Source organism: Zonotrichia leucophrys, chromosome Z (assembly GCF_028769735.1).
Source record: "Zonotrichia leucophrys gambelii isolate GWCS_2022_RI chromosome Z, RI_Zleu_2.0, whole genome shotgun sequence".
Taxonomy (NCBI): domain Eukaryota; kingdom Metazoa; phylum Chordata; class Aves; order Passeriformes; family Passerellidae; genus Zonotrichia; species Zonotrichia leucophrys.
Window position 1 is genome coordinate 51,464,985 of NC_088200.1, and position 27,878 is coordinate 51,492,862.

The following is a 27,878-nucleotide window of genomic DNA, read 5'->3' on the forward strand; positions in this document are numbered from 1 at the left end:
AGAATTAGGTTTTCTGACTCTGGAAATATTTTTTCTGTGACAAAGAACATTCTTTTCCTGTAGCATAACACAGCTTATGCACCTATATCTCTGCCTTGAGTGCAAACAACTGCAATTGCTTCTAAAAGTAACTAGTTTTATTTCAAAATTATAGTTTCTTATCAATTCCCCGCTAAGTTGCAATAGTTGCATGTTCTGAATTTATGCAGGGGCTTCCTTAAAGAAATTTTGTCTTTTACATGCCTTTTTTCTTGTACATCACTGCCACGAATAACAATATCGTAAATTTATTTTGACTGTGACTACATTTCATGTTAAGTTGTGCACTTGTTTTATAACATATTCTTCATTTACACAACAGTGGATGTATTGGAAAATGTTTTCCCAAAACCTAAATAAATCATATTTATATGCTAAATGTTGAGTACATAAATAATTATAAGCCCTTTATAGCTGGAGCCCACACAAAGCTTTAAAAATGTACCAGCATACATGCTGCTATTTATTTTCTTATGTACTTAAGAAAAAATATATTTGCCATGGAAAATGTGTCAATGCATAGCAAATTTGTCACATTAGTGCTCCAAAGTATCTATAAATAACCACACTCACCAATATATTATGTGCACTTCTACATATATTTACTGTTGAAAAAAAAATCAGTATATTGTTGCCAGTTTTAAACTTTTTAATACAAATTCTTTTAAAAAATATTTTCCTCACTTTATTTTAAAAAGTCTTTATTAACAGTGAGGTGAAAATCACACAATGGAATAGAGAATCAAAAAGGGACAGCACAATGTTCCATGACATTTTAGCGCACTTCGGTGCCACCATTTTTTTATCCCCATAGAAATGCAGCAAGTAATGAAAAATGCTGCTTCATTGATTTCAAACATGTATATTTTAGATTAAGGTGACAAACATATGATCACTGTTCCTACAGATGAAAATGGGCATTTGCATCTTCAGGGAGACGTAACTGATTTATTCTACAAATCTACAGATGTTCATTCAACAAAATCCATATATCTTTTCCCTCTTAGAACCCCTCATAAAATAAAATGCCGTAAAAGAAGTCTTTGAATGAAATAGTGCACCACTCATACAGGCATTTTTATCCTCCTCCACCTTTTTATCTAGTCTGTGAAATAGGGATTTTGCTAAGCTTTCCTGTTCCTTTTAAAAATTCTGAGGAATAGGGAAAGAAAGTATTCATTTGGAACAAAGTCAAGTAAGGAAAGAGAACTTTCTCTCCATGAAGACACACAATAAAACTTCACAAGGCAATAAAACCAAGAGCAAGTGATTGAAAAGTTAGGTTTACATTCTTCCAACTTGTCTTGTTGTGGGTAAAATTTAGGCTTTCTTAGGTTTATATGAGCAACTCTCTTATGAGAGTTAAGATAAAAGACAACCTCTCTTTTATTATTCAATCAAAATATCTGCTTTGGTGTACTATAATAATCGTCTTATAGGTTTTGTCCCCACATTGTTACTACATCCCACAACGCTAAAAAATGGAGTTGACTGGGACACACCCCTGCAGGTGACACTGTTGATATAAGTGGCACTAAGAGGTGGACACCTACATGTCTATGGCAGAAAGGGAAAACCTCCTGAAATGCAGATGCTTTGGTTGCAGAGAAGTCCGTAAGAGGGCTCCTCTTGAATTTAATGCAATTTAGGCCACAGCCTCAAAAAGGAGTCATAATTTTCACTTCAAAGTACGTAGATGAGAAGGTTCAGACTAGTAAACTTCATAATTTAAAGTCTTCCTGTCATGGCTCATGTGAGGCTTTCACCTCCACCACTCCCCACCCACAAACAGGATATTTTCATGATATTTTATTAAGACGAGTCCAGTAATCTGGCCTTCCTAAAGGGGACCTCTTACCATGAAGCAAACTGTATGAAATCCACAACATGGATACAGTTCTTGATCCTGGGTCCTCAGCCTGATTAATCTATCAGAGATGCAAACAGAATTGCAAAAATGAAAACAAGAAAACACTACATGTTATTCTGAACAATTTATGACTGCAGAGCATCCACACACCCCAAAAAAGGAAATAATTTTTTCCTAAAAATTAAGTAAATCTGTTTAGAAGGAAGGAGAAAGGAATGGTAGAATTCTGAATAAAGAAAGTAAAGACTGATGGAAAGTTTTAAATGAAAACATCTGCTGGATATTTATATTTACAATTACTATCTATGTAAAGAAATTTACATATAAAGGGTTTTGGCATACCATGTCAGTTTTCTATGTCTTTATAATGTTGTTGGGCACCTGTGATAAACATTTTCTAAACTGCACAATCTAGGGTCTGGCTTTGATTCTTTGAATAAAAAACAATGACTGTTCTCATTGCTTTCAGTGGGAGTAGATATAAATAAATTTGGAAGATATTTAAATTTCCATCTCAAGTCTACAAGGTCATAGAAATTCTGTTCGTTTTCTCAGATCCAAGCTCCAGACACCCAGTCATCTGACTGGGGAAAACTAAAAAATGCTTTGCATGGGTCAGTTACCTAAACATTGTCATCTAATGCCACTTATAATGCTTTCTACCAAAACACACATACCTTCTTCTGTAGAATCTGACATTCACTTCAGGCCAAATGGGTATTTCAGATACCCTATGGTGTCTGAAGTGACCTTACAATCTTTTTTTTACACAACTTAAACCTAGCCTTCATATCTAAAAATTTGTTTGTACAATATAAATAGCTTTCACTTACTCTGTCAGCATAGTAAGCACCCTTTTAATTTGGAGTGGTGTAATCAGACCTTTTCTCACAGAGGTATTGCAGGTACTATTAAGAGTGCAGAATGAAAGTGTTCATGTGTTCACTGTATAATTTCTATAACATTGAAAAAAATTAGACTTGAGGTCTGGAGCAAATGATAGATACAACAGTTTCAGAGAATACAACCCGATTAGTGCACTGAGCATTACTTCTTGACAGAAGCATCATCACTAATTTCCAGGGACAGTAACCCTGACCATCTTTTGGTGTTTTAACTCTTGATAAACTAACTATTGTTCATTTTACTTGATCTTTCTAAGCAAAGGTCTTGCCTTTTCCCCCAGTTTTATTCAAAATGCCCAGAATGTGCATGAGTCTCTTGGTGCCATCACCTGACCATAAATGAAAACCTACAGCAAAAGAGATTTTAAAATATTTCAACCCACTGTACACTCTTCAGTTCTGCTAAGCCCGAAAAAAGGAAGGGATAATGAAGTTATCAGTCATATCCCAGGGGGAAAAAATACAGTTTGTTCTGGACATCAAATGCCATGGCTCACAAGCAGATGCTGACACCAGCCAACAGCAGCTCAAAAGGCATTTTCAGTTTGAGGAAGTAAGACGGATCACCATAATGCAGCACAGCAGAATTTCTTTAGTAACACAAAGTATTAGAATCTACCTTTCACCTTGAACAAAAAAAATCATCAATCAAATTTTAAAGAAAAGGATAGGAATAAATTCATAACAATTTTCCCATTCAAAAATCATATTCAGTGTGCACATTAAACTTCATTTGTAGAAGGTCACATTAGAACAGTCGGAAACTACCAACAATGAAATTGGTTACAATATCTAATTCACTGTTACATAAAATGCATTTACGGTATAATAGCTAAGGAATGCATGTAATTTAAAGAGGCCCGCTACAGCAATCACCGAGACTGAACATATCAAGTATAGTAAGTCTCAAATCCATTGCATTTAGAGTAGTGTGCAAGACCATTTTCTGCCCAGTGAGAGCCCCCTGGCTTAGCAAAAAGTCAGACTGTCACATCATTATATCAGATTATGTCATTAATGACAATCAGAAGAAGTATTCCTTTTGATTTTCATTGGCTGTGTTTTGCATGCTGAGCTCACTTTTCAATGCAGATTCAGCACTGTCTTCATTTTCAGATCCTTTTGCCTCATTTTTTGAGTATATTCCTTTTTTTTTATAAATGCGTATGGCTATGGCCGTGATGCAAAGCAGGATGAATATGACAACTGCTATCACACCTACAACAAGAAAAGAGAAAAAAAGTAATGAGAAAGGACAGACAAAAAATAACACGTAAGCCAGAGAGCAGGACGAAGAAGGAATGACTACATCACATAATGGAAGGGTTTACAGGAAAGCCTGAGAAATGAGAAGACATTGCAGCTTTCAAATCAGAAAGAGCACTCTAGTACAAGTTTCATAGTTATTGTTTCAAAATTTTGCACCCTATTAATAATAATATAATATCCACAGATTATTATAATTTCTGAAATTATTGAATGGAAAACCACTAGGGGCCTTATTTTCAATAAGAGGGCTTCTTTTTCTCCTTCACTATCAGGCCCTAGATCTCTGCTGCTTTGGGAACTCAAGCCACCGCAGACAAGGAACAGTAAGGTGAGATACTTGTCACAGAGATAGGTAGGACCTTACAGGCGGCCAGCCCATCTCCTTTCTTCCTCATTCATCCTGTCATAATGGTCTTAGGACTTTAGCTTCATGAATCAGAAGATGGGCAGGAGAGGAATTTGAGGAGATGTGAAACAGAAGGGAAATGGATCCTGTTTGTCAGTGGCAGAAAATAGGACTAGGCTGTTGGGATGGACAGAGCACTAAGCAGTCTGGGAAACAGCTGTAATGCAGTGCCTCAGTGCCTCAGCAGACAAAGGGACAGTCTGTTGCACAACCTGGTCACCACTGCAAGAAAAATAAAAATACCGAGTCTCTTAGCACTGCAGATGAAAACAGAGCATCCAAAATTTGGTACATGCCTATTTTCTTGATCTCTACTATGAGCAGCACTGTAGGAATATAAAGGTTTTAATACAGTAGATCCTTCTCTGAGATGGACTTCGCAATCTAAGTAAACCTTGTTTTTATTTAAATTAACTAGAACAGTCATTCTTTTATTTCAATCACAGTAGATGCTCTCTTTAAGGACTTTTCTATAAACTTGTTTTGTCTGAAGTAGTTGAACTGATATTTTTGTTAGTTATATTCATTTAGGGTGTTTAAATTTTGCTTAATGTTGCACAGATTGCTTTGTTTTGACTTTTAAACAAACATAGGCAGTAGAAAAATTTTGAGTGCTAAATTCGCATAATAACAAAAAAATTGTGCTGTTATTACTATCTTAAAAGGATTGTACCTACTACAGCTTGAAGTTTAAAAAAATCCTTTGTTGTTAGCACACTTGAAAATCCCCACCCACACTAAGTTATCTAGTACAGAGTGATCTTTATGTACAGATACTTATGTAAAAAATATTAATCTTTTGAAACAGTAAATCAAGTTTAGACAAAGCTAGACATGTAAAAAGCTCACTTTTGTAAAAAACGTACTTTTAAATTCTTACCTTCCTTGAAATCAATGGTACAATTCTCATCTGGTCTGTACAAAATCACCAAAGTATCACTTTACAAGCAGAGAAGTTTCTAAGCTTAATAATCTAATTTTAGTATCTTGGGTACTACTCTCTTAAAGATTAGTGGTCATGCAGTGTGCTTTTGCATGCAGTGACCATAGCAGGTATCACTGTATAAATGGAAGACAAAAGTGACTAGAGGTTCTTATCCTAACTCAACCATTCATAGACCTAAACAATTTTAACTTAAATGAAAAGCCTGGGCAGTTTTGTTCTACTAAATTCCATTATTTCCTTTGTCTATGAGGCTTTAAAAAGTCTTAGAAAGTAAATATTTTCAGAATTTAAAAGACAGAGGGAGTAACCTTTTTATCTCACTGCCCTGTGAAAGTATCTATGCAATTTGTAACAGAATTATATTGTCAAAACACCATCTTCAAGTTTTATTTCCTCAGCTCCTCCCAAAAGAATAAATACTCCTAGAAATTCTCACAGAGAATGATTGTCACAGGAGAAGACACTATGCTTTGAAAGAAAATTTGAACTGACAGAGACATATACATATTTCAATGCTGGTAAAATGAGTTTGGTTTCTGATGAGGGTCCCCAATCACAAACTGCCCCTATTGAGGCTCATTTGAGTACTTCTCATTTTTGCTAAAGAGACAGAACTGGTAGATTTCATGTGGGTATTCATATGAGCTGGATCCTTCATAAATGATTCATATGAGATGAACAATCATCCAGAAAGGGATAGTGATGGAACCTGTACATCAGGTTCCTGTATCAGTCCTGTACTTCAAGCACACACATCTATTGTAAGGTTTATGCTCTGATCTGACAGGCATAAACAAAAAAGGGACTATCCCCATATTCACTCTGGAAGTAACTGAATTCTACATGGTTCTTCCTCTATTCTTCTGATTAAAAAAAAAAAAAAGTATTTTGAAAAAAAAAAATTATGAATGAGCATTTGTAGTTCTATTTTAGCCTGATAAAAATGTCCAAAAGAAATCGGAAGAAAATGAAGAAGAGATTGTATTTCAAACCAACAGTAATTATTTTTGTTGTTATTATTTTAACATGCATTTTAAGCTGTAAATTGACACAAGTGAGTCTTTACAAGAGAACATTGCCTTCCAAACAGGAAACCAGCATGAAATTTCCTCAGACTGTCAGAGGATTGATTCAAGCAGTGACGCCTCATATTCTTAAGAAAAATTCTTTCTTGTTTAGATTTATTAAAGAAGATTTTAAACATGACTTTGTAACAAGAGGTAATTTTTTGGCAAAGTCAAGAAGAAATGATGGTTCTTTCTTAAATATGGTTTTTTTCACAAGAAATCCAAGCATTTTTTAAAGTCATAGGCAACACTATTATGCAGGTTGAAATTCTGTCCTTACTACCCTGTTTTTCATCAGAATGTTTCAATATATAGCAACACAGCATAAATTTATGTAATAAGAAGAGCGTGATCAATTGCATTTGAAAACAATGCTTGACTTCTGTCTACCAAATGTAGTAAAATTAAGAGCTTTACTTGTTTCTGTATGCACACAAAACTAAACTGACTTCAATTCATCACTGACAGATTCACAATTAGAAAGAAAAGTTTCCTTTGGATTTGTTACCGTCCCTATTACCTCCAATAATTGCAGAGTCACTTCTGATTGCATTAGCTAAGGGCTTTCCCTCATCTATTGGTCCAGAGTGATCTGCAGCAGAAAAAAAAAAAAAAAAAGAAAAAAAGAAAATGACAGACAAATAGAAGACTTTTTTAAAGAAATTCTCACAGTCACAGTTCATTTACAATACGGTACAGTGGCAGTAGTATGGGTCAGTAAGCATGCATAGAACATCAACGTGGATGACACTTTGCAGAGATAAAAAGAAAAATGTAAACATTCAGATGAAAAGATAAAGGCTAGAGAAAAGGAAGTAAGTACATTTAAAAGAGAATTATTTACAAACTACTCCTGGGATGTTAACCCACATGGAAAATAAAAAGTCAGTTGTGATTCAGGTCATGAGTATTCTATTTGGATTTTGCTTCAGAGATCAGAACAAATGATAACCATATGCTACCTGCAAATGAATGGGTTGTTTCACTTGATGTTGAGTCAGCTCCAGTTAAAGTACCACAGTTGGATTCAGTGAAACGCCCTTTTACAATGACAGGGGCTGAGCTGCTGTGGTGCAGTGCAGCCTTCAAAGGAGCAATGTGGTTGAACTGCACTGAAGATAGACAGCCAACAAACCCCTGAGAGTTTGCCTTCATAGTCTCCTCATCTACATCACTGTTTTCTGTTAATCAAAAGGAACAGAACACAATTAATCATAGTGCAAATGTACAAAATAAAGTGTCAGAAGAATAAATGAATAATTAACCTGTGTTCCTCTGAGTATATCTGAATTGCAGCAACATATGTAGATTCACTGAATCTCTTTCTTGTCTGACTTTAATGAAAAGACAGTCAGATACATTCACACCTCTCCTTTTCTTTTGGACAGATGACAGTTGCTAATTTGCTGAGGGAAATGCTTTTTAAATTCTTAGAGCAAGTTCCAAAGCAAAAAGTTTCTATTGTAAATAAAGTATATAAATTAAAATGCAAAAATATTTTCATTCTGCAAAAATATAAGACTGAAGAATGAATTCCAGAAAAATGCATTTTATTGGATTTTTTCTCATAAATAAACATTTTTGGAACATATTCATTCTATAGACTCATATATCTACTCCATTAAGTCTGTCAAAGCACAAACCCTGAAGAACTCAGATCATCTGATCCTGGAAATCCATCAAGACATTTTCTGTGAAATTTTAAAAAAATAATAGTATTCCACTTTACTATGCATTTTAAAACGTGATACCATAAAGGATATCACAAAGGGGAGGGAAAAAAAAGAAAGAAGATACCTCCCCAGTTTTTCTCTTGAGTTACCTTTCCAAACGCTTGTGAAAAGTACTTTGCACATTAGAACTCTCAGTTAATTCACCTGTAATGTTCACTAAAGCACTACTTTTGATACAGAAAACAAACAGTTTATTTACCCTGACAGTTCTAATTTAAGCAAAAACTCTGGAAGTACTAGTTATAAAAGGCGAACTCATAAGGGAAGTAAATTTGCAAATAAAAAAGGAATTTCATCTCAATTTTCACTTCCAACATGCCATGGAACCCACAAATGAACTTGCGACCTTTACAATAACCACCATAATAACTCTAAGTTTTACAGTGCACTGCTCAATAAAATTTAGGTTAATAGCGAAAAATTGGATAGTGTGTTCAGGTAGAATATTGCAAAAAAGCGGAGTAGCATTTTCTTCAACTAATCTCTGCTTATTGCAGTGATGATGGACTATGAGATAGAAGGGTGTCAGACAAAAGTCTGCTCACCTACACTGATGGATTACATAAGATGTTTAACTGTCTCTGCTTTCTTTGCAGCTGTTTTCAATATCTGCCTCTATGCACTGAAGGATCTGCTAGGATGGGATATTTTAAGAAGAAGATTAACAATGAAGTGGCAAGAAAGCTTTTCACAAACCCTCTGTGATACAAATATATACCTCTAAATATGTGTCAGATTGAAAACCTCAAGAGGAGAGTGGTTTCTATTATTTTTCAGTTCCTATACAAATCCTTTACTAAACTACATATAATAGGAAAGGAAATAAATGAATCTTTGATTTCACTTGACTTCTTAACTAGAAAATATTGCTAGATAAAGTAAGGTTTTATAATGGATGGGGCAATTTCCTCCTAAAGTAAAATTTAAGTGACTGAAAGTGGCACTCAAAAACACTCATAGGTTGTTTACTGTATGTTACAGTAAACTGAAGTTATGCACCCTTAAATGTTGGGGGTTAGGTTTATTTCCTTTTGCTACTTTTTACTTCACAGTAAATGTACCTAACCCCCAACACTTCAAAGAGTTGAAGTGGTCAAGCAGAAAGTCAGCAGACATACAGCTCCCATCAGAATATTTTAAGACAAGAACTGTGATGTCTTCTAATAGCTTATGTCTTATTTTACATCACCCAAAACTGCACACCTTGAGGTGAGGCCATCCCAGCGCAATGCCCTCCCTTGCCCAGCTGTGATGCTGTGCCTGATGCACCCCAGGGCAGGGCTGGCCCTCCTGGCTGCCAGGGCACTGCTGGCTCATGATCAACATGTCGTTGACCAGGACACCCAGGTCCCTTTCTGCAGTGCTGCTTTCCAGCATCTCATTTCCCATTATGTCCTTACATACAGCTACAGACTCTGGAACCTGCCTTCATTAAACTTCATACAGTTGGAAACTGCCCAGCCCTCTAATTTGTTTCTGTCTCTCTGCAGGGCCTCTCTGCCTTCAAGGGAGTCAATAGTTCCTTTTAATTTAGTATCATTGTCAAACTTACTGTACCTTCAAGGCCTGCATCCAAGTCATTTCTGGAGATGTTGAAGAGCAGAGGGCTGAGCTTGGAGCCTGGTGGAACCCCACCAGTGACAGGTGATGTCACCCCATTCACTGTAACCCTTGGTGCTTGATCTGTTAGCTAGCTGCTCACCTATGCTAAACATGATGTGTTTATCCAATTGTGGGCTGGACATTTTGTCCAGAAGGATCCTGTGAGAGACAGCTTCAAAAGATTTACTGAAAAAGATTATGTCAGCTGGCTTCCCTTGATTAACGAAGAATGTTTATGTTGTCATAAATAGAAATTTGGTTTGATAAGCAAGACTTTCCTCTCATGGACCTGTACTGGCTATGACTAATGACTACATTGTCCTTCAGCTGTTTATCAATGCTTTCTATAATAATCTTCTCCATAATTATACCAGGCACTGGGGTGAGACTGACGGGCCTGTAGCTGCCTGGGTCAGTCTTATATACCCTTACTGAAACCCGGGACAAGATCAGTGAGCTTCCCGTCAACTGGGACTTGAACAGATTCCATAATTCAAAAACCATGGAGACAGGCCTGGCAGTGACATCAGCCAGCTTTTTCAGTATTACTGTTTGAATCCCCTCAGGTCCCATAGACTCATAGGGATCCAGATAGAGCAGGAGATTCTGCACAAGTTTTGTTTGAACAAAAAAACTGTCATGTTCAAATGCAGAAGAGCTTAGAAAAATAGTTCTCCAACTGAAGATAATTCTTTTTTTTGAAAGAGAAAATATGAGAAATACATGATCTCATATTTTGTTAACTCCTTCCTTATGTTTAGATCTCTTCACTGCAATAAACATTCATTACTTTTTTCCTTTGCCTTCGTGAAGTCTTCTTCAGTCTCTGGATAGGACTTCACAGGAATCAGAACCTAAAGCAATCAGATTTCTAATACAAATAGTAAATCCTTTGAAATGGGGAGAAACATGTTTTCTTCAGTACAGATTCTGAGACAAATTGGGCTGACTGCCCTCCAGGTCATTGTAACTCTGTGCTTTGAACTGCTGTGTCATTGCAAAGCCATCTTCATCAACTGAAGAAAATCCCACCTCTGAATTTTTGTAACTGTATGGCCCTTCAGAAGAGACAATATTGGTCCTGGTCAAAAGGCCAATAGACTATTTATCTAAAAGTGTACATTTCCATAGATTTAATCAAATACATTTTTAAGCAAACAGATATGATATTTAAGTTTTGATATGATATTTTATAACGAAGATAGAAGAGGCTTTCATTCTGTACTGGTCACTGTGGTATTAACCTTATGTGAGTGTGACTGCACTAAACTACCACACTTCAAATATTATACATTCCTGATTCAGTTTTATCATAATATTGTAAAGTTTGGAAATATTTGTAACATTTTCTTATAATAGTTTATATTTCAGCTAATATTGCTTTAAAGTTATGCATAAGTGATCATTCTCTTTTTCATTTTCTGTGCATATTTACACACCAGTTCTCTTTTGGAGTGTAAGATTTATGTATAAAATCTACATTTCTAAAGTATATATTTCTGTTTGTGTTAGAGGTGCTTAGTTTTACAGTAAGAAAACAAATTAGCTACACTGAGATTCTCCTAAAGATAACTAAATAATAATTAAGATGTAAAATGTCACTCCAGCTTTCTTGTAGCCTCCTTTAGGTACTGTAAGGCTGCTATAAAATCACCTTGGAGACTTCTCCAGGCTTGAACATCCCCAACTCTCTCAGTCTTTATAGGAGAGCTGCTCCAGTACTTTGATTATCTTCACAGTCCTTCTCTAGATTTGCTCTAACAAGTCCATGTTAGAGCAAATCTGTCTTTCCTGTCTGGGACCCTAGAGCTGGATGCAGGGTTTCAGGTGGGGTCTCAGCACAGCAGATGAGAGGCACAGAGTCACTTCCCTTGCCCTGCTGGCCACAGTGCTTTGGATGAAGCCTGGAGTCATAGAATGGCCTGCATTGGAAGGGACCTTAAAGATCACTTCATTGCAACCCCCTATAATAGGCAGGAGCACCTTTGTCCTGGGGTGACGTTATGATGCTTGTATCCCCATTCATCTGTTCTGTGCCTTTAAAACCGGCTCTGAAGAGTGGAAGTTTTGTGTGGGTTTCTCTTATCAGGAACACAGAGACGAGCGGCACATAAGGCTGTTTTTTCACTTCTGGCTTCAGCTTGCTGCTTTTGCTTGCTCCCTTTTTCTGCTCTTGCTTCTGCTCTGCTTTTGCCTCTGCTTATTAGCTAGTTTAGCTAAACAGTCCACATTGCTTCCTGGACTGTTTCTCCTCTCCTGTTTCTGTGACCATCTCGAACCTGCTCCGGACTGGGACCCGGGAACACCGAAGGCTCGGCTGCAGCAGCTGGCCCAGCGCCGGAGGGACTGAGAACAGAGCAACCACCCCCGAGAGAGACTTTCTGATTTTGTCATCTTTCTCAAAGCAGTGTCATCGGGTATTGCTCATTTTGTGTGCTGGGGGGTGCGGGGCCAGTCAAATAAACAGGTTCTTTCCACCTCTCTCCAAGGAATTTTTCCCCGAACCGGTTGGGGGGAGGGGCCGTGTGGGTTTTGCTTTCTGGAGGGGCCCTCATTTGCAGATTCTTTAACAAATTTGCCCTAAACCAGGACAACCTTCCACTAGACCAGGTTTCTCAGAGTTGCATCCAACCTGGCCCTGAACAGTCCCAGAATACCAATGGCTTTTGGGCTGCAAGTGCACATTTCTGGCCCATGCTGTGCTTCTTGTCCACCAACACCCCCAAGCCCTTCTCCTTAAGGCTGCTCTCAATCCGTTCACCCCCCTCATGGGAAGTGTTCAAGGCCAGTGGATGAGGCTTTGAATGACCTGGTCTGGATGAAGCTGTTCCAGCACACAGCAGGAGTGTTGGAACTTGATGATCTTTTACGTCCTTTTCAACCCAAAACTTTCTGTGATTCTATGAAATTACTTTAGAGAAAAGAGAAATACCCTTTAAATCTGCACCAACACCAAATCTTCCTCTATCACTGCCAAAGTGAAAGGCATGAAAATAACAAGATCTTGAGAATCTCAGACCAGGTTATTGCTATTTTCTTTTAAGAAATGGTGATTGTAGATTGATAAACTTCATTTTGATGATTACTTAAGAGAAACAGAAGCATTTTGAAGAATCATCACTAGATAAAGAATCTCCAACAAAGATTTGACTTACATTACCACATTCTTCACTGTTTACATCAAAATCTAATCACAGGAAGTTTTTCAAGTACAATACGTGATTAATAGTATTATATCATCTTTGTGTACGACTTCAATTTGATTTGTTTTTTATCCAGAACAGAAAACAAAGTGGTGTTTCTTAATGCTTGATTGCAAAATGAGAGAGAAGTGTACAATTATTTTTAATGGAACCCACTTGATCATTTTTTCAGGAAGCACTTATTTGTGATTATATCTGTATTTCCACAAGACTGAAGTTTCTACCTTGATTGTGACTCAGTGTCTAAGTAAATCCACAACAACAAATGCCTTTCAGTGATGTTTGTGTTGGTTTTTTTCACACGTCATGATGACGTTTGATCCATATTTTAGAAAACGTTGTAGTTTTAGAAAATGCTGTGGTGTTCCACTCACCTAAAATCTTCCCAAGTGTGAGCGACTTGATTGCATTGAATTCTGTGCCTGAAGACAGAATAAACTTCATTCTTTCATTCTGGTTAACCTATAGAATGATAGAGTGACGAAAAAGTAGAATAATGGAAGAAATAGTAGTCAATATTTTCAAAAAAGCAAGTAAGATCAAGGCTAAAAATAAGAAGGCGTAAGGGAAGCATTTGTTATTTATAGCATAAAAACTCATCAGGAAATAGATATTAGCTTCCTTAGATCACTGATTATAACTGATATTCTTAAGCATCCCACTTAATAAACCTTTATTTATCTTAGCTATTTGCCTGATTCCTTCTTTTTCACCTCTAGGATGAATAAAAAATAGCAAACCTTTAAGAATATGAAAACTCTCATTTAATTTTAAAAACACATTCAGTATTTAATTTCATAAAGATCAAATATTATATTGTAAATATTCTGCCTCTCAGAGTACCTCTAGAACAACTTCAAGCCAAGTACCATTACTCAAGTTCTAGATTCAAAATACTAAATTATAACATGCAGGTATTTTGAATTTAAAATTATATTAAAAAAAGACTTTTTGCCTGTTAATATCAACCTTTAGCAAAATAAATGTTACTATTTGATAATGAAATTTCCACAAAAACAGCAAAAAATATCTTCCTTAATAGCCACATTCCTTTGATGATGTAAAAGAGACCAAAGAAAAATTTTAAAAGACCTACATCATTATCTGTGTGGTAATATATTTGTACTGTAGTTTAATGCAAAATTTAATTAAAAAACCTGAAAATGCAAGACGCAAAACAAACAACAGTAGTCACGCACATTTAATAAATTTTGAAAATTCAGCCATCAAACAATTACTTGCATTTTCATATAAAATTAGGAGGTGATATTGGCCTGTTGAAATAAACAAAATTAACATCAAAGAGATTGACTAACATTAATTTTGATTGTGCATCAGGAGAGTGTTAACTTTGCTTTGATTACTTGAGATATTAAAGGACATTTAATTTGGGGGTAATTGCCTTGTTGCAAGTATTTACTGCATTTTGCTTGTCTACCTTTTTATGCTAATCCACTTTTTCCCCCACCCCTAACAGAATTACCTCTACAAAAAGTGTTTCCTCCTCTCTGTTAATCTTCACATGCTGTAGTTGTCCATCAGCCATGCTTTTGAAACTGATGCTGAAGACATCAGGATTTTGATGGCTATCTAACTTGTACCTAATCTGTAAACTTCCTGCAGGGTTAAAGAGAGAAAAGTTGTAGTACACTACATACACTATAAGCAATATAGATCATATATTTTGTGAAAGATACTATACAATATATGATCTAACATGCTTCACAGGGGTACTGCAAGGGCAAAACAAATGCTTGATTTGTTTAAGGACTTAGCCATGAGTAATGGATATAAGTGAGAAATTAAAGGCAACAGAATGAATAATAGCAATGTCAGAAGCAGGATATAGTGGCAAAAATAGTCATAAACTGTCTCAATTTTGATTACTGACTTAAAATTTGAGCAGAAATTTTATAATTACTTTCAAAATTCAGTTGAGAAAGACTTAGTCTGGTAGCTCTCATAATTGTGACTTACCAAATATAACTCGTAATTCTTGAATAATGTTTTCCCTGTCCAGTCCTGTAAACCTCTGACCATTTGAAAATTAAATTGAATGCAGTGTACTAACTCCTAGCTCACTTTCCATTCCTTATTGTTAACTCCCAAAATACCATCTGTACACAAATAACCACACAAAGACTCAGAAGAGAACACAGAGGCAACGTAGTTTCCTGGTCAGAAATTCCTTCTCAGCTGCAGATGGACCACAACTTTCTACTCATGCTCTAGAAATAGGGGCCCATGTCAGATCCAGGCTGGTCATGAGCAACACATGTTCCGTGTCACATGACGGGGAGGACAATACAGCTATTCTATATCCAAATATGTGTCTAGGAAAGCACAGAACCTTCCTCAAGCACAGACCCACAGCGACTGCAAAGATAAACCTGAAAATTTAACTCAGCCCGTGGGGTTCTTTTACTTAAAGAAAAAAATGCCTAGATCTAGATGAAAGAATGGAAAGGTCCGACTAATAGTTAATGCTCAGCTTACACAGAAATATCAGTAATGTTACATATATTTTTACAGGTATGTATATATATATATATATATATATATATATATACATATATATATATAGTTATATAAGTAGCTTATGAAATAAATTTAATGAAATTACCTCTGATTAATTTGGGAAATGGATAATGCTCTTTAAAAATTATTTTATTTCATAATTTCTTTTGAGGATGACAATTAATAGGCTTCATGAATAGAACACAGCTCAGATAAATTTCAATTTTCATTTCCAAACTCTAAAACCCAAACATTTCTAAAGGATTTTCAGAAATAAAGATTTTTGACAACATGATTAAAAAACAGTAGTGAAAGTTGAAAGTACAGTAGGAGGAATGCTTTTCATGTGGAAAGAATTGCTTGATGCAGGTGAAAAACAAAGATACCATCTAAAAAAATAACAGGACAATATCTAGTTCCTGCTTCAGGTCTGGAAATCTGAGAGAATCCAAGCTGACAGTTATGATGTTCATTAGTATTTCCAGACATCCAAGCTGAAAACTCACCATTCCTGGTGAGAATGACCGAGAGGTATTCCTTGTAGAAGGAGCTGACATAGAGCAGTAAGCTTGGTGTCCGTGTTGTTCGAAAGGCAAATGTAATTGCTTCCCTGGCCAGTGTCATGTCAGCATAGAACGAAGAAGCATGAGAACTGGAATTTTTAGCTAATGTGTAGTATTCTTGAAAGTTGTATGTCACAGAAGTGCCAGTCCAAAAATAGGCAGAGATCTCTGAAACAAAAAGTAATTAAATATTTTAATATAATGCAAAATAACATTAGCGAGCTTTTTTTGTTGTTTGGTTGGTATTTTATTCCTTCTGCCACACCACAAAGCAAAATAAAATGTATTCTAGACTATTGTGATAAAGCTAAAAAGTAAATTTAAATGAAATTAGCATTTAGAACAATAGAGAAATTTAAGATACAACCTGGTCTAAGGCAAAAGCTTATTTAGATGTGTGTCTTAAATATCTTTTTAATGAAGAACATTTTTTTCTACATTATTTTCTATTGATCATCCTGGTCCTCAAGCACAGTATATTCTGTCTCGCATGTACAGTGCTCCTACAAACAAGTGGGTGCAGCAATTTGAATCCTAACATTTAGATGCAATATGTGGTAGAAGAGACTGGTCAGGTGGGAGAAAAAAAAGGAAAATAGAAACCTACTTATGCTCTTTTTATGTTTGAATCACTTAAAGAGAGCTTCTGTAATTCTGTGATTTCTGTTTTCTGCTGTTTTCTGCTAAAAGCAGAAAAGTTTTAGTCTTTGTGCTTAGAAAAAGTCTTAGTGCTTTGGATCACAGCTTTCACACTTTGGAGGAATTTCTTGAAGTTTCTGTAATCTGGTCAAGTATTTGAAAAAAGCTGACTGAAAGTTACTACTTTGGTCACCCCACACTCAGCAACAGAAGCTAGTCCACCTCTGCTGAGTATTACAGTGTGACCATTAGTCCCTTCTGATGCAGAGGAGGAAAACATCATTCCTCATACAGTGCCATCAGACCTGCAGTGCTAGATATGCAAAGTCCAAAGACTTTGGGTCCCTCACTTTTGTGGTGGCAGTGATGACAGGGCAGATTTTGTGTTAATTTAGAGTAACATGAAGTTGTGGCATATAAGCTGCTTAGTACTTTGCAGAATGCATGTAATACATGGAGGAAGCAAGACTTTTTGCAAATCTGAATTATATGCAAACACTAAAACTTCTAGATAATGTTGAAATTCATTCATTCATTAATTCATTTTTGAAATTCAGACTTGTCATCATCTACTAGTATGATAACTTCACCAAAGAGCTACTTTAAAAAGACTTGGAAAACGGGCTCAGTCCTTTTTGCAAAGATCTTACTTTCTTACAGCAAAAAGTAGATTTAAGTTCTTCTGTTCCTTGGTTTGTTTTCCTAACTCAGACTTAGTTTTGAGATTACTGTTTGAAAGACAGAAATCCAAATGCTTTACCATAAAAATATAGTTCCTAGATTTACTGTAGTATCAAAGAATCAAAACAGTTGCATGAAGATGCTGATCCTCTCAGCATCTTCATGCTGTAAGAGGGTAATGTGGTTCTTGCTTAAATGGTATATATTGATGTTATCTCTGAAAAAAAAGTGTTTAGCAAAACTTACAGATATTGAGTAAACTCAGCTGAATATTTACCAACATTATGTAAAGTGCATATTTTGCAAGATTTCAACATATCTTTAAGGGGAATTGACGATCTTGATCTGGACTGTATGATCCTGTTTTCAATAACTGATAAAGCTAAAAGACATGCTTGCCTTTCTTACAGAATGGACCAGCATAGGCTGAGAAAGTGCAGTCACAGGAGAATCCACTGTATTTCTCTCTGCATTTTCCACCATTGTGACACAGGTTACCATAACTGCTACAATGTCCAGGGCAGCCTGGTTCAACTCCTGGTGTTATCTTCGCTCTCTCTTCCAGATCAAGGGCCATTCCATTCAAACGTAATGAACGAATGCATCCCAAAAATCCTTTCTGCCTGGATGCTGTTCCACCTGAAAATAAATTTACAGGAGCTTTAAAAACATTTAAATAATTGATATGTAAACAAACTTTATAGCTTACAGCCTATAAACAGTATATTATGACTTTCCAACACACAAACTTATTCATATGAAAATATTTATAAGTAGCTCTAAAAGTACATTTGATTTCTGTTTTGTCAAGTAATTACAGAGAGCCCTTGAAGACTCTATTAATTCACAAAAGAGGAGAGGAGAGGAGAGGAGAGGAGAGGAGAGGAGAGGAGAGGAGAGGAGAGGAGAGGAGAGGAGAGGAGAGGAGAGGAGAGGAGAGGAGAGGAGAGGAGAGGAGAGGAGAGGAGAGGAGAGGAGAGGAGAGGAGAGGAGAGGAGAGGAGAGGAGAGGAGAGGAGAGGAGAGGAGAGGAGAGGAGAGGAGAGGAGAGGAGAGGAGGAGCTCTGTCTAGCATCTTTATTGGTGATTTGGATAAGTGCACCTGCAGTAAGTTTGGAGATGATACTATGGTGGGTGGTAGGGTTGATCTGCGGAAGGGTAGGAAGGATCTGGTAGGGGATCTGGACTGGCTGGACTAAGGGGCTGAGGTCAGTTGTGTGATGTTCAACATATCAGATTCTTGGCAATTCTACATTTTGGTCAAAACAACTTGATGCAGGTCTGTAGGCTTGGAGAAGAGTGACTGGAAAGCTGCCTGCTGGAAAAGGATCTGGGTTTGCTGGTCAGCAGCTGAATGTGAGCCGGCTGTGTCCAGGTGGCCAGGGCTGATGGCATCCTGGCCTGTATCAGCAATAGTGTGGCAGCAGGAACAGGGCAGTGACTGTCCCCCTGTACTTGGCACTGGTGAGGTCACACCTGGAGTGCTATGTCCAGTTCTAGGCCCCTCACTACAATAAAGACACTGGAGCATATCAGGGAACAGGGAATGAAGTGGGTAAAAGGGTTAAGAAAGAAATTCATGAGAGAAGCAGCTGAGGGGACTGGCGTTGTTTGGCCTGGAGAAAAGGAGGTTTATGGGTGACCTTATCACTCTCTAAAACTGCCTGAAAGGAGGGTGCAGCCAGGTGGGAGTGGGCCTCTTCTCCCAGAAAATACTGACAGAACAAGAGGGCATAATCTCAAACTGTGCCAGGGCATGTTTATGTTGGACATCAGGGAGAATTTCTGCATGGAAAGGGTGATTAAGCATTGGAACAGGCTGCTCAGGGGTGTTGTGAAGTCTCAATTCCTCGAAAAGTTCAAGAAATAATTGAATGTGGAATTTAGTGCTGTGGTTTAGTTGATGAGGTTGTGTTCATTTAAAGGTTGGACTTGGTGAACTTGAAGGTTTTTGCCAACCTTAATGATTCCATGATACCTCTCAGCTGGTGTCTGTTCTGACTTTGTCTCGGAAGCTGCGTCTACTCTTCAATAATAGGAAGGTTAAAGCCTCTCTATGCAGAGAAATAACATCCAGATTATATCTGACTACCAAATAGAGGTGATAACTACACAGAGCAATCCTTCGAGTAATAAAAGTTGTTAATTCATTTTTTTTCACTGTTCCTTATTTTTAGCAAATTTCATGATAGCTAACATTTTATTTATCTGTGTTACTTAGCAAGGTGTGTAACCTACATACTCTCTCTCCTGTCCTTTGTTGCACAGCCTACTGATGTTCCTTGTCCTTCGTCCTCTTTTAAAAAGTAAAAGCAGAAAATATTCCACAATGTGTGAGACTGTAAACTATAATTCTCATAAATTTCCAGTTCTCATTTGGATAAATGCTTCCATGTGATCATCCATTTTAAGTTTTTTCAGTTTCAAAGTTTGTGTAATTATTTGCGTTACATGGAATATCTTGACATAGCCGTCATTATTTTCAGTTATAATAGACTAAAATGACCTGGTGGTGGCAATTTAAGAACACTATTGTCCTTAAATGTATTCCTCCCCAAGCCACAGCAAATAAAGCTTACATTAATTTAGTATGAGTTTCTCAGAGCAGGCATAAAAAAAGACCTTTTTAAAAGTAGGGTCAGCTTTAAATGCTCTTATATATACAACATATATTTACACCAGAGACTTATGAATTCATAATAAGTCAATATTACATTAAGAACACTACTGTGGATATAATACATAGCTCTATATAGCTTTCTATAATAGCTAAATAAATACTAATTAATTCTATTTTACTCCATTTCTACTTTTTCAGCATTTTGCCAAATGCCTTAATGTGTTTCAACTTTCTTGCACTTAATGTGCTTTCTCGGGTTTCAACCTGAGAAGCTGTGGATAAAGAGACAACAAAATTCCCCTGAAACTACAGAAATGGCACAACTTCCTTTAGTAGATCACGTCCTCTCAAAAAAGGGTGCAAATCCACATCCTTGGATCCTTGGTCCTTCAAACAAACCTCAAATGAAATAAACTTCATTTGAAATCCTGTCCCAGAGAAACTACTGGTCAAGGAGCTTTGAGATCTATAGTCTCAAAATAGTGAATTTCTGCACAGATTTTTCACAAAGTCTCTTATGCCATCATACAAAATGTTTTCAAAAGATCTGGTTGGCAACACTTTTTCTTCCCCTCCTCACTGCGGCATTTTCTTATTTTTATGATGATCATTAGGAAATATTTTGTGCAGCGCCTACCTACAAAAAGCTGGCTGTTGAGTTGCAAGCGAATATGTCCATCAGGTGGGGCACTGTGAGATCTCTGAGGAAGTTGATCTATTTGCAGGGAAGCCTCTTTGACATTTCGTTCAGCCTTCACATAATGCCACTGGTTGTCATTTAAGGAATTGCGTGATTGCACTATGACTTCGCTAGGTCCGTTTCCCACATCAAATGAAAAAGCCACTTCATATGGAGCTAGAAAGAGGGAAGTAGTAGCAGACATTTAAATTATTTCATAATTAATTGAGTCACAAAATAATTAATAGCAGAACAAGATACTTTAAGGTTTAGCTACTATTTCATGGAATAAGATTGACTGTTTTAGAGGAAGAGTTTACTGCGGAGGCCTGCAGCTCATTCTTCACACTCACTGACAGCAAGAGCAATGATTTATGCACCGCAAAGAAACCAATCAGTTTGCGGACCCCTGGAGAGCACAGTAGTCAAGAAACAGTGAAATGTGCTAGCTTTGCAATTTTTCAGTTTGGATAAAATGCATCTCTTGATTACATGTTAATTTATTGCTGTTGTTAACTATATTTAAATTATCACAACTGTAATCCAACCAGCATCTTCTACTGTCTATTCACTTTTGTTATTTACTCATACAGCCTCTACGAACATCAGAGAGAAGATTTTGATGTAGTTTATAAAATTATGATTTAAATAGAGTTTTTCTCTGAGCAACTTTCACATTGCACAACTTCACAATTTGCCTAGAAAATCACTGAATCTTTGCAGGTCAAAATAAAAAGATGAGGCATATGTCGGAATACCGAGGATCTGAAAATTGTGAATTTTCTCTCTGAAAGTCTTTCTTTTATATATTGAAAGACAATAATGTATGAAAAAAAAGTATTCTCTTGACAACGGATAGCCATAATTTTGTATTATTAAGGATTTAATTAAAGGATTAAAGAGAAGATTCCACAAATCCAAAAAAAAGTTTTGTATTGACATCATTGAATTCAGCCAGAAAAGCAAAAGAATTAGGAATCAAGGGAATTAGATGAGCTTCAAACAACATTTTAAACATTAATTAACTGAAGTGGAAAAAAATATTCCATGCAGTATTTTTTACTTTCTTTTCACTTTTAAAAAAGACATTAGACATTTTTAAACATTTAAATCCACTCTGGTCAACCTTTAGACTGAGTAATGTCACACATTTGCAATCCTTAAGCCCTAAATCTTGTTGCTATAAAACGTTATTTTTACAATAGTTGAACCTAAGACAGAAAAGTAAAATGGGAAACACATAAACTTTTTCAGTTATTAAATAAAGCATATTGTGCAGTCAATTTAAAAAACCTTTTGTAATAAATTACCTCCTCTGCTTAAAAATCAAGTTTACATAATAATAAGAGATAATTGATATCTAAACAGTTCCTCAGTAAAATAAATTAGCTTTAGGATAAATTTCTTTTCTTTGGAAAAAGCTGAAAACTCACTCTCTCTTTTAGAGGGATAAAAAAAAAATCCCAACCAAAAAACAACCACAACCACACAGCAGAGAACAAAAGCCACAGAAAATCCATGTGACTGGCTAAAAAGAATTTCTACTGACTGTTACCTTCTGCAGAGAGGTCTTTGTAATCTTCTGGATACTATTGGATTTAAGCTTGAAAACACAAGTTCTGCTTTGAACTCACTGAATGGGCCTATTGAATAGCGTATCAGAATGACAGGTCTGATAAATAAAGTCACTGTTTAAGTTTTAAAGACAAGAAAGTGCACAACAAAGATTTTGAAATAGTGAATTATGTTAGTACCACTAAAAAATTCCTACAATCTCGAAAAAAAGGAAGCAAATCCCTGAAGTTCCACATATGAAGGCTGAAATAACAAGAATGGGTTCATGGTCATCCATTGTAGTGTCTGAAGACTAACCAGAATACGTCAGAAAAAGTGAAAGATATAATCACTTAACATTCTATGATATTATAAGAACAATACTGCAAATTTGAAAGAAAACTTGGTTTTATAAGAACCACCAGGAGAATATGCCACAGAACGAGGAAGGATGATACTGGATTCTAAAATATATCATCTTGCAACAAAGGACATATGCACAGAGCATTTTGGTAGTTTCTTAGGTAGCAGAAGAGAATGCATCCTAGGTAGCAGAAGAGAATGCACCCTGGACTTCTGGCACAAAAATATTTTTTTGGTTCCTACATTGGTCTCACTTTAAAACTATCCAAGCATTGCAAGAACCCTTGTAACCCTAATGCATTCAATCATAGGCAGAGCACAACTACAGACTGGCAAAGGGGAGTGGAAGTTGATGGTAGTCATGGAGAGTGGTCAGTGGCTAGACGTAGCTAGAACAACTAACAGAAAGCACAGCTACAGAGAACCATCCAGAGCATTGAGTGTAAGCATCATGTGCAGAAGCACAAAGTGATTACCAGCTAATATGCTACAGAATGAAAAATCCAGCATCTTCCATAAAGGAAGCAGTTGAACTGCACTCATCCTGGACAGTAAGTTGAAAATTTGGGCAAAGGCCACCAATAGTTGCATATTGCACTGTTCTGAACTATTTCCAAAGCAATTGCAGTAGCCCGGCCAAATCAATACACCATTCTGTTTCCAACCCTACTTTAAATTTCTATTTAACTCTTTGGAAATAAACCTTCAGTGAGCATTTAATATAAAATACCCAGACCTTTGGGTAGAGAATGTAACCTTTGGTCCTGTAAGTGTTTAGTAGAGTGTACTCTTCAGTGTTGAATCAGCTCTGTAGCTGTCAACCAGTATTTCTGCAGTAAATCAGTAATCAGGAAGAAGCTCAACATGCAATTATAACTTATTGCAAAACAAAAATAAGGGATCAAATGTCTTCTTTGAGACAAGTATCTTCTTTTATTTACCCTCTCTTTTAAAATAGTTAGGATGCAACACACCTTTTTTGCAATAATGTTCTAGAATGTGTACACAGACGCACTACAGTGTCTATAACTTCATAAAACCAGCAGAATAGCTCTAAGTCTCACATTTCGTATTACATTTCTGGATCTGACTTTTTTGTTTGAAGCTAGACTTCAATGTCTAAAGAACACTACCCCATAAATAAAATAATTAGATATAAAGTTTGAAAACAATCAATATATAACAAAAAATAAAGTTTCCTAAGTACTGAATGTCAAATGTTAATGATATGATAAAGTTTTAAACATTTTCTCACACCATCATCCTAAAGAGCAACATCTGACATTTGCCTTATTGTTATTTATTATTATACAAATAAAAGATATTAATTTATTTGAAACTATTAGTAGTACATAAGTGTAAGTTGGTAATTTACATTCACATTTTTATAAAGGATGTGGACTTACAAGATGATGAAATATAAGTCATCTTATACCATATGAAATGCTCAAGTTAATTTTTTTTTTGCGAAAAATACTCTTGATGGAAATATATATTGCTCACTTCTGATTGATATTTTCCTCAATAAAAGCAGACAACTCTGGGTCCACTACAAACAATCCTCCACTTGATTTAGATATGACATACATAAAAGAGTGGGTCTGTCTACTCAACAAATTAGGGTGTTTATGGAGATGAAGAAATATCTCTATATTCTATAAAATAATGAGAAAACTTTGCTTTTTTAGATGCTGAAATTATAGACCCATTCAGCCTTTTGCTTCCTCTCACATCTCCCTATTCATATACAGTCATTTAAAACCCATAAGTATGCAGTGGTTTTTATGCTTGTGAATGAATGGGACAAGTGACATGAGTCTGTCTTCATATTATTATTCTGAAGAAAAACTTACGGTCTTCTAACAAATGTCGGAATAAATTCAATTCTCAGAACCATTCCTTTAATGCTTCCATGATTTAACTGTTTATTTTGAAAACAGAAAATAATTTATCAGACAAGACTATCATCAGTGCTTCAGAGAGCCTCCACTGAAGTGCTGATCCAGTACATTTTCTGTATTGCATGACACTGAGTTTACCTTTAAACTGTTCACAGAGTTTAACAGAAGGCAGTTCATACTGCCAAAAACCTGGTAAAAACAGTGTTGAAAACAGGGTAGTTTTCAAGTACAGCACTATAGTATGAGATGATGAAACACAATTTCATTTAACACAAATCAATAATCTATAATTAAACTAATATAAAAGGTGTTTCCCTGTTTGTTTCATTACCATAAGATGTTAACATGGACAAAAATAAAAACCAAGAAAGCAGAATATTTTATTTTAATCAAAAATAGTTAATGTTTCTATAGCAATATTTTGCAAAACAACATATATATATAGTTATTTGTACTCTTCTCTAGAAAATACTGGAGGCTGATAAGAAAATCCATTTGGAAAAAAATGAGGAACTGCCTAATCCCAAGGTAAAAATTGTTCTAATAGAACAATTTTAGAGAACTCTCAGAGTCACCAGGCAAAAGAAGACTTTTCAATTAATGTGACTCTTCAAATTAATTCAAAAGTCTAATGAAAAAATGCTTTATCCTTTCAAATACTCTCTTTTTCAATAATGAGCAATATAAGAATAATACATTGGGTCAACTAAGATAAAGGTTTCATTTTGCGTTGATCACCTTATGTCAGATTTAGTGGGATATTTAATTCTCTGTTATGCAAAAAAAAATTATTGCGGCTTTTAAGTCTAAGGATTTGTGTCTGCATAAATTAAAAAAAAATATTGAAGGAAAAAAAACAGAAAGAAAAAAGACGAGAATGTGGGACTTAAGATACTGTGGCACAAGAGGTCTGAGTCTCACATGGCAACTGAGTGATTCTTCCAGCAGCCACATATAATGCCTGGTCTTAAAATTGGGATGAAGAGAATTTGGTGGTAGAGATGCACTGAACACAAGAAATGGAAACAGTCTTAGCAGTCAGGGGCTGATTGCTGTGCTGTTAGATTAAGAAATCCCTGGGGTAGAAAATTTCTTCAAATGGATGCTTGTTTGTTCTCAGTGCTGTAATTTTTTCCAATAATGATAAAGATTTGGCAGTAGCAGTAGAAGTAAAAAAGGTAGAGAAGAGTTTTTAAATACTCCTCCTTTAAATTAAATTAAATCCAATTTTTATAATAACAACAACAACAACAACAAAACCATTAGTCACATTACTTACACTGCAACTCTATCCTTATGAAGTCTTGAATTCCCAGGTTCTCTAAAAACACTCCTGATGATGCAGTAGTTTTAAAGAAAAATGAGACATCTGCACTGAATTCTCCATGGAAGGTGGGGAAATGCAGGTAGGATGTCTCTGTGTTGAAGGAAGCTGAATTCCAAAATGTTCCTGGTTAAGAGAATGAAAGGATGATAGACACAGTGTTATCTAACATTTTTAGTGTAAGTTTTATAACTGATAAACAAAAGAAAATTCCCAGATCTAAGAATGGGTTGCAGTGTTCAGAGAGTCTCACATCCACAGAAGCTTCCCTATTAGCTCATAACACAAAAAGGTATGCATTATTGGGAATGTAGAATAACGTTTCACCAAGAATAAGGTGCTAAGCTCAGACAACAAAAAAAACCAATTATTACTAAACAAAATTAATTTCATCTCAGCTGGGAAGTCCGGTTATGGCCTGACGTATCCTTTCATGAAGTAAGCAGACATAGCAGCTATGAATGAAGTACGTTACCTACATTAAAGCAGTATGGCTGAGGGAGCTGTTTAGCCTGGAGAAAAGGAGGCTCCTGGGGACCTTGTTCTCTCTCCCAGGCAACCGCCTGAAAGGTGGGCGTAGTGAGGCAGGGCCCATTGTCTTCTCACAGGTTACAAGTGACAGGATGAGAGGAAATGGCCTCAAGTTTAGATTAAATGTTACAAATATTCTTTTCACTGAAAGGGTTGTAAAGCATTGTAACAGACTTCCCAGAGTGGAGTCAAAATGCATGAAAGTGTTTGAAAAACTTGTGGATATGGTACTTGAGGTCGTGGTTCAGTGGTGAACATGGAGGAGGTGCAAAGCTAACAGCTAAGACCTTTTATTATAGATTTATTTATATCTAACCTTTACAACTCTAGGATTAATTAGTACAAGCAATAACTATGAGACTTATTAAATATGTATTTTACATAACAAGGAAAAGAGACTTGTTACTGTTGTAGTCCAGTGAAATTTACCAGATATCTCAAAGAATGCAGGACAAATATCCTTGCAATTACTGTAGCAGAAATCAAGGAAGTAAATTGGAAAATTTAATAAATTAGCATAGATATTTTCCTGATTTTATTTATTTTTAGTAAGCATCCAATGATGATTTGCGAGGTTTTGTTATTGATTTTTAAAATGCTGAAGTAAAATCTCTAATATCACCTTCTAATAAGGACAAAATCTTCATTTATGGCGTTCAACTAGAAGTACCTAGTTAATATTGCTGAATCTTTACAGATATATCAGTATTTCTTTATTAAGCTATATTGCTTTCTAAACAAAATGAGACATTTAATACTTTCTTATCTAATTGATCAAGCCTATTGAATATTCTCCTGATAATGTTGTGATCTCACTCTTATGTAGTACTGTAATTCTTGCTCCAGCCATGTTCTGCTTTTAGGATGAGAAACGGGAATCAAAAAAAATATTTGAAAATTTCTTTCTTCCCTGCAAAATCAAACCTTATTATGCAGTGTATATGGAGGCCTAGTCCACAGCCAGTGAAGTAAAATTAAAGTCCATTCCCTCATTCCAGCAGAGTTTTTACCATTTTTGGAAGAGTTTGGAACCCAAACCTAGAAAACCCTGGAAAAGCAGCATGGCAGGATTTTCACACATATTCTGGCAATTGCTCATTTATGACTTTTGACACCCGGGAGTACTGCCAGCTATCACAAGTAAAAGCAGCCATCGGGATAACATTTACATGGTAAGGCAGCTGTGAACAGATGGCTCGGGTTGGGAGGGGAACATGTAGCTTTGCACCTCACTCTCCTGTGCTGCCTTATGGGCTTCTCGAGGTTGCCAACATGTGAAAAGTGCCACCAGACAAAAGCAGCAGCCTTACACATTGGCATCAGTTTTAAGCCCATGTTCCTCAGCTGTGTCAGGTCATGGCTCCCACAGAGCAAACTTCACAACTGTTGTGGCTAACAGCTGTGTATCACAGCTACTTAAAAATAATGGGCTGGCTGTTACCAGTAATTCAAACACAATAGGAAGTT

The 27,878-nt window shown here is 36.1% G+C and overlaps 1 protein-coding gene across 1 annotated transcript in view; it reads right to left on the reverse strand.

Moving 5' to 3' along the window:
* Positions 1-634: 634 nt before the first annotated feature.
* The window catches only part of CNTNAP4 (contactin associated protein family member 4), a 199,688-nt gene continuing 172,444 nt past the window's right edge, over positions 635-27,878 (reverse strand). The window contains exons 16-24 of the mRNA XM_064735502.1: positions 25,836-26,006; positions 20,697-20,915; positions 17,840-18,079; positions 16,064-16,288; positions 14,524-14,657; positions 13,415-13,502; positions 7,465-7,683; positions 7,023-7,094; positions 635-4,032 (exon numbers count right to left, since the gene is read on the reverse strand). Coding sequence (XP_064591572.1) covers positions 3,839-4,032; positions 7,023-7,094; positions 7,465-7,683; positions 13,415-13,502; positions 14,524-14,657; positions 16,064-16,288; positions 17,840-18,079; positions 20,697-20,915; positions 25,836-26,006 — 1,562 coding nt within the window. The 3' untranslated portion in view covers positions 635-3,838. The remainder of the gene's footprint in view (positions 4,033-7,022; positions 7,095-7,464; positions 7,684-13,414; positions 13,503-14,523; positions 14,658-16,063; positions 16,289-17,839; positions 18,080-20,696; positions 20,916-25,835; positions 26,007-27,878) is intronic.